Raw genomic sequence first — 6001 nt, forward strand, 5'->3', positions numbered from 1 at the left:
TAATCCTGCTGCATACAGGGATAAACTAATCCGATTCTCTGAACTCAACCATACTAATTATTCTGAGGTTGGAATTCTATAGAGTTGTTTTTTTTTTCTTTTTTCTTTTAGTCTTTTAAACTTGAGGTTTCTTAAGTAATTGTTATTAATAATTCTTTAGAATGGAGTTTTAAATCCCAGCTTTATTTTACCAGTTGGCACTGAAGGCAAGTCAACTGCTAGAACAGACCAAATTGAGCGAACTCCGATCCAGCATTGCTAGAAGTCTTTCTGAATTAGAGATGTTTACCGAAGATGGTGAAACTATGGATACTCCTAAGAGGAAAAGTGCCATTAATGAACGGATGGAGGATCTCGTGAGCGCTCCTTTAGCAGTTGAAGACGCCCTTGTGGGTCTTTTTGATCACGGTGATCACACCCTTCAGAGGCGGGTTGTAGAGACTTATGTCCGTAGACTCTACCAGGTACTGTTGTGTAAACTCTTAATTCATCTTCTTATCTTACTGTCAGACAGTTTGTACCTAACACTTGATATCTGTTATCAGCCCTACCTTATGAAGGGCAGCGTCAGGATGCAATGGCACAGATCCGATCTTATTGCTTCGTGGGAGTTCTTCGAAGAGCACATTGAAAGAAAGAATGGATCTGAAGATCAAATGTTGGACAAACCATTTGTTGAGAAACACACTGAGAAGAAATGGGGAGCAATGCTCATCATCAAATCTCTTCAGTTTTTGCCAACAGCGATAAGTGCTGCATTGAGGGAAACAACCCATGATAGACATGACACCATTCCAAATGGATCTATTGAGCCAACTAGCCATGGTAATATGATGCATATTGCATTGGTCGGAATCAACAACCAGATGAGTTTGCTTCAGGACAGGTATGCAACGTACTTTTATGCCCTTCCTTTTGATGATTTGATTATTCTATTCAATTTGTGAATAGAATGTCAAGTTATAACCTTCTCTTCTTTAATGGTATCGTCACCTGGGTCTGTGCAGTGGTGATGAGGATCAAGCTCAAGAGAGAATCCACAAGTTAGCTAAAATACTTAGAGAGAAAGAAGTAGGCTTCAGTCTTCGGACTGCAGGTGTCGGTGTTATTAGCTGCATCATACAGAGGGATGAAGGGAGGACCCCTATGAGGCACTCCTTTCATTGGTCGACAGAGAAACTCCACTATGAGGAAGAGCCTCTATTACGCCACCTGGAACCTCCTCTGTCAATATATCTTGAATTGGTATTTAGTTATTTAACTATAGTGTAAACTGATTTCTCTACACATGTCAGTTTGACATTTAAGTTCATTAACCTTTGTTCTAATACAGGACAAGCTCAAGGGCTATGAGAATATACAATACACTCCCTCCCGAGACCGTCAATGGCACCTATACACTGTTTTAGAGAAGCCACTACCAATTCAGAGGATGTTTCTCAGAACCCTTGTAAGGCAGCCAACCTCCAATGAAGGGTTCATGGGGCTGGACGTGGAAACAAACAGATCCCAATTGTCTCTGTCTTTCACTTCGAGGAGCATTTTGAGGTCCTTAAAGACTGCAATGGAAGAGTTGGAACTTCGTGTTCATAATGCTACTATCAAATCTGACCATGCTCATATGTATCTCTATATCTTACAGGAGCAACAAATAGATGATCTCATGCCATATTCAAAGTAATCAATTCTATACTCTTGTTCCATAAATTCTCTTTCAAAATATACTTCTGTTTATGATGTCTTATATTTGATATTGTTGCCAGGAGTGTTGAAATAGATGCTGGGAAAGAAGAAGCTGCAGTTGAGATGATCTTGGAAGAGCTGGCACATGAAATCCATGAATCTACTGGGGTGAAAATGCATCGGTTAGGTGTTTGTGTGTGGGAAGTGAAGCTCTGGATAACATCTGCTGGACAAGCCAATGGTGCTTGGAGGGTTGTGGTTGAGAATGTGACTGGTCACACCTGCACTGTGCATGTAAGTGTTTTATATTACTTTGTGTTATACAAAGGAGGGTCTTTTACCTACCCATGCTTTTCATTGAGTGGCACTCTGAAGGGTGGCTTTGAAACTAGACTGACAATTGGCAAATAAAGGCATCAGTCCCATTTGTTATACTTGAATGCTAGATTATGGCTTTTGGTGAAGGGTTCTGGTCCTCAAATAGATAAAGATCTGTGCTTGGTAGTGGCAATTTGATAAATCAGCTGGCATTGGGGCTGTTTGGTGCAGCTTCTTGTAAGCTGAAAGCTGATAATCAGATTTTAGAAATTAGAAGTAATCCTTCCTCTACTTCGCAATAATCAGTTGTTTTTTAGCTTATATAAGCTATTTCTATCTCATTAGTTGTAAGCAAAAGTTGCACCAAACTCTGGCACATATTTCCAAAATAAATATAAAGAAAAGAAAGGCTATAAGCAGCCTCATAAGCTGCACCAAACATGGCCATTGTCTCATTAAAATTATATTTCGTTTTTTGCCAAGCTATCACGATTAGATGGTGCAGTTAAAACCATTCCCCAATTTCTGTCTTTGATTAAACCCTATATCCATGCCATACGGATGCAGCAAAGTTCTCATGTTTAGTTATATCAAATGCCTAAAGATATGAACATGGTCCAAAGATAATGTCGGTTATCATAATGTTCAGATATACCGAGAGTTGGAGGATTCCAGCAAGCAAAAAGTGGTATACCATTCTACCTCTTTGGGGGGCTGTCTACATGGCATACCTGTGAATGCGCCGTATCAGACTTTGGGAGCTCTTGACCGGAAACGGCTTGTGGCCAGGAAAAGCAACACCACATACTGCTATGATTTCCCACTGGTAAATACTTTCAAACCCTTATTTATGTGTAATTACAGCTATAATGCTCTATATTTGTATTCTTGAAGATGAATCTTGGTTGCAGGCGTTTGAAACGGCCTTGGAAAAATTGTGGGCATTCCAATTCCTGGGTAGTAGCAAAGTCAAGGGTAAAGTTGTCAAAGTCATGGAGCTCACATTTTCTGATAAAAAAGATACTTGGGATACTCCTCTTGTTGCTGTGGAGCGCCCACCTGGGATGAATGATGTTGGCATGGTGGCGTGGACTATGGAAATGTCTACGCCAGAGTTCCCATCTGGGAGGACAATTTTGATTGTAGCAAATGATGTGACTTTCAAAGCTGGATCTTTTGGTCCGAGGGAGGATGCATTTTTCCTTGCGGTGACAGATCTTGCTTGTGCTAAGAAACTGCCTCTAATTTACTTGGCGGCAAACTCAGGCGCTCGTATTGGGGTAGCTGAGGAAGTGAAATCTTGCTTTAAAGTCGGTTGGTCTGATGAATCAAGCCCAGAGAGCGGTTTTCAGTATGTCTATTTGACTCCTGAAGATCATTCACGAATTAAGTCATCGGTGATAGCACATGAGTTAAAGCTATCAAGTGGAGAAACCCGATGGGTAATAGATAGCATTGTAGGAAAAGAAGATGGCTTGGGGGTCGAGAACTTGTCTGGGAGTGGAGCCATTGCCGGTGCATATTCAAGGGCATACAGGGAAACCTTCACTTTAACGTATGTGACGGGAAGAACCGTTGGCATAGGTGCTTATCTTGCTCGTCTTGGTATGCGTTGCATACAGAGACTCGATCAGCCTATTATTCTTACTGGTTTCTCTGCACTAAACAAATTACTGGGACGAGAGGTATACAGCTCCCACATGCAACTCGGTGGACCTAAAATCATGGCAACCAATGGGGTCGTTCACTTGACTGTCTCCGATGATCTTGAAGGGGTGTCTGCTATTTTGAAGTGGCTAAGCTTTGTCCCACCCTACTCAGGTGGCCCACTTCCCATTTTGGCTGCTTCGGATCCTCCAGAGAGACCCATTGAATACTCCCCTGAGAATGCATGTGATCCCCGTGGAGCTATTTGCGGTGTTCTAAATGGTAGCGGGAAGTGGCTGGGTGGTATGTTTGACAAGGATAGCTTTGTTGAGACCTTGGAAGGTTGGGCAAGGACAGTTGTGACGGGAAGAGCAAAACTTGGAGGAATCCCGGTAGGAATAGTTGCTGTTGAGACTCAGACTGTGATGCAAATTATCCCTGCAGACCCGGGGCAGCTTGATTCCCATGAAAGGGTTGTACCTCAAGCTGGGCAAGTATGGTTTCCCGATTCTGCATCAAAGACAGCTCAAGCATTGATGGATTTTAACTACGAAGAGCTCCCACTTTTCATTCTTGCTAATTGGCGAGGCTTTTCAGGTGGGCAGAGGGACCTTTTCGAAGGGATCCTCCAGGCTGGATCAACCATTGTCGAGAACCTTAGAACGTACAAACAACCTGTTTTTGTATATATCCCTATGATGGGTGAGCTACGTGGCGGGGCGTGGGTGGTCGTGGATAGTAGGATCAATTCAGACCATATCGAAATGTACGCAGAACGGACGGCTAAGGGAAATGTCCTCGAACCAGAAGGGATGATCGAGATTAAATTCAGAACGAAGGAGCTTCTGGAGTGCATGGGTAGGCTTGATCAACAGCTGATCAATCTGAAGAAAAAACTTCAGGAAGCCCGGAGTACTGGGGCTCATGCAACTTCTGAATCTCTGCAGCAGCAGATTAAAGCTCGGGAGAAGCAGCTTTTACCGGTATACACTCAGATAGCTACGAAATTCGCTGAACTACACGATACTTCACTGAGGATGGCGGCGAAAGGGGTAATCAGAGAAGTTGTGGACTGGAATAATTGCCGATCTTTCTTCTACAAAAGATTGCGCCGGAGAGTTGTTGAGGGGTCATTGATCAAGACCGTGAAAGAAGCTTCCGGTGACCAGCTGTCTCACAAATCTGCAACGAACATGATCAAGAAGTGGTTTTTGGATTCCAAGATTGCAGGAGGCAGAGAAGATGCGTGGGCCGATGATGAACGTTTCTTTGCCTGGAAGGATGATCTGAGGAACTACGAGGATAAACTACAAGAGTTGCGAGTACAGAAAGTATTGCTTCAATTATCAAATATTGGTGATTCACCATTAGATCTACGAGCTCTACCTCAGGGACTTGCTGCCCTTCTACACAAGGTAAGCCATTACACATGAGTTCTTGCTTTACAGCATATTTTCCTTTTTTCTAGGAATTAAGGATTATTTTTTGATTTTAATGTAGGTGGAACCATCAAGTCGAGCACAATTGGTTGATGAACTTCGAAAAGTGCTTGGTTGATTAGATTGCTTGTAGTTCACCAGCAGGTATGTGTTAGCTTGTTTTGATGGTTGCGCCATAGTTCTATTCTAGTGATTTCAAATTTCGCCAGTGGGTGAATGAAATAGGGGGAGCTTTGTGATGAGTTTCTTTGTCGTTGTGTAAGTGTATATATAGATTGTCTGAGTTGATTTAGGATTGTAATCTTCAATTGTTTTAGGAGGAAATGGACCAGCTTGTCAGGCTCTTCATGGATTCTTGAGCGGTCGATTAATTATTTGCTTATATCTCATTTTTCATGTAATAGTCTAGGAAGAAAATAAATGTCTATCAATGAATACAATACTAGGCATCTTAGTATGAATTCACTATTTTTGCTTCCCAATGATTAAATACAGAATTGTAGAAGAGTTGTTGTGTTCTTGTTATTACAGATACATCATAAACTATATTGAAATTGAAGGGCATGCAGATTTTCATTCTCCATCACTTGTTTTTCTGCTTGATCTTATGCTTCTCTTTTTCTTTCTCTTTCTCTTCCTTCTCTTTTTCTTTCTCTCTTTCTTCTCTTTTTCTTTTCGTTTCTGTTCTTCGCATTTCTTCTGTTCTTTCTCTTCTTTCCTTCTCATCTCTTCTTGTGCTTGTTTCTTCTTCTCCTTTTCCTTTTTCTCTCTCCTCCTCCGTTCTTCTGCTTCCTCTCTCTCGATTTCTTTTCTTTTCCTATCCACCTTCTCTTTAGCCTTCCATGCTTCCTTCCTCTCCTCCTCTCTTTCCTTATCTTTCTTTCTCTTCTTCATCTCCTTCAATTCTTTTTTTG

At 41.7% G+C, this 6001-nt stretch overlaps 1 protein-coding gene across 2 annotated transcripts in view; it reads left to right on the forward strand.

Annotated features, from left to right (window-relative positions):
- Positions 1-5592, forward strand: part of LOC114306527 (acetyl-CoA carboxylase 1) — a 14213-nt gene extending 8621 nt beyond the window's left edge. Inside the window, exons 24-33 of one of the 2 annotated variants that reach the window (XM_082874341.1) lie at positions 1-67; positions 195-464; positions 546-886; positions 1008-1245; positions 1334-1677; positions 1764-1977; positions 2651-2827; positions 2913-5063; positions 5149-5231; positions 5405-5592. The exon at positions 1-67 is cut by the window's left edge and continues 56 nt beyond it. In XM_082874341.1, the coding sequence (XP_082730467.1) occupies positions 1-67; positions 195-464; positions 546-886; positions 1008-1245; positions 1334-1677; positions 1764-1977; positions 2651-2827; positions 2913-5063; positions 5149-5205 (3859 nt within the window). In that variant the 3' untranslated portion in view covers positions 5206-5231; positions 5405-5592. Of the gene's footprint in view, positions 68-194; positions 465-545; positions 887-1007; positions 1246-1333; positions 1678-1763; positions 1978-2650; positions 2828-2912; positions 5064-5148 lie in introns of both variants that reach the window. The other variant, XM_028251788.2, reaches the window with a different exon arrangement.
- Positions 5593-6001: the final 409 nt, after the last annotated feature.

Source organism: Camellia sinensis, chromosome 6 (assembly GCF_055761805.1).
Source record: "Camellia sinensis isolate YWXY chromosome 6, ASM5576180v1, whole genome shotgun sequence".
Classification (NCBI taxonomy): domain Eukaryota; kingdom Viridiplantae; phylum Streptophyta; class Magnoliopsida; order Ericales; family Theaceae; genus Camellia; species Camellia sinensis.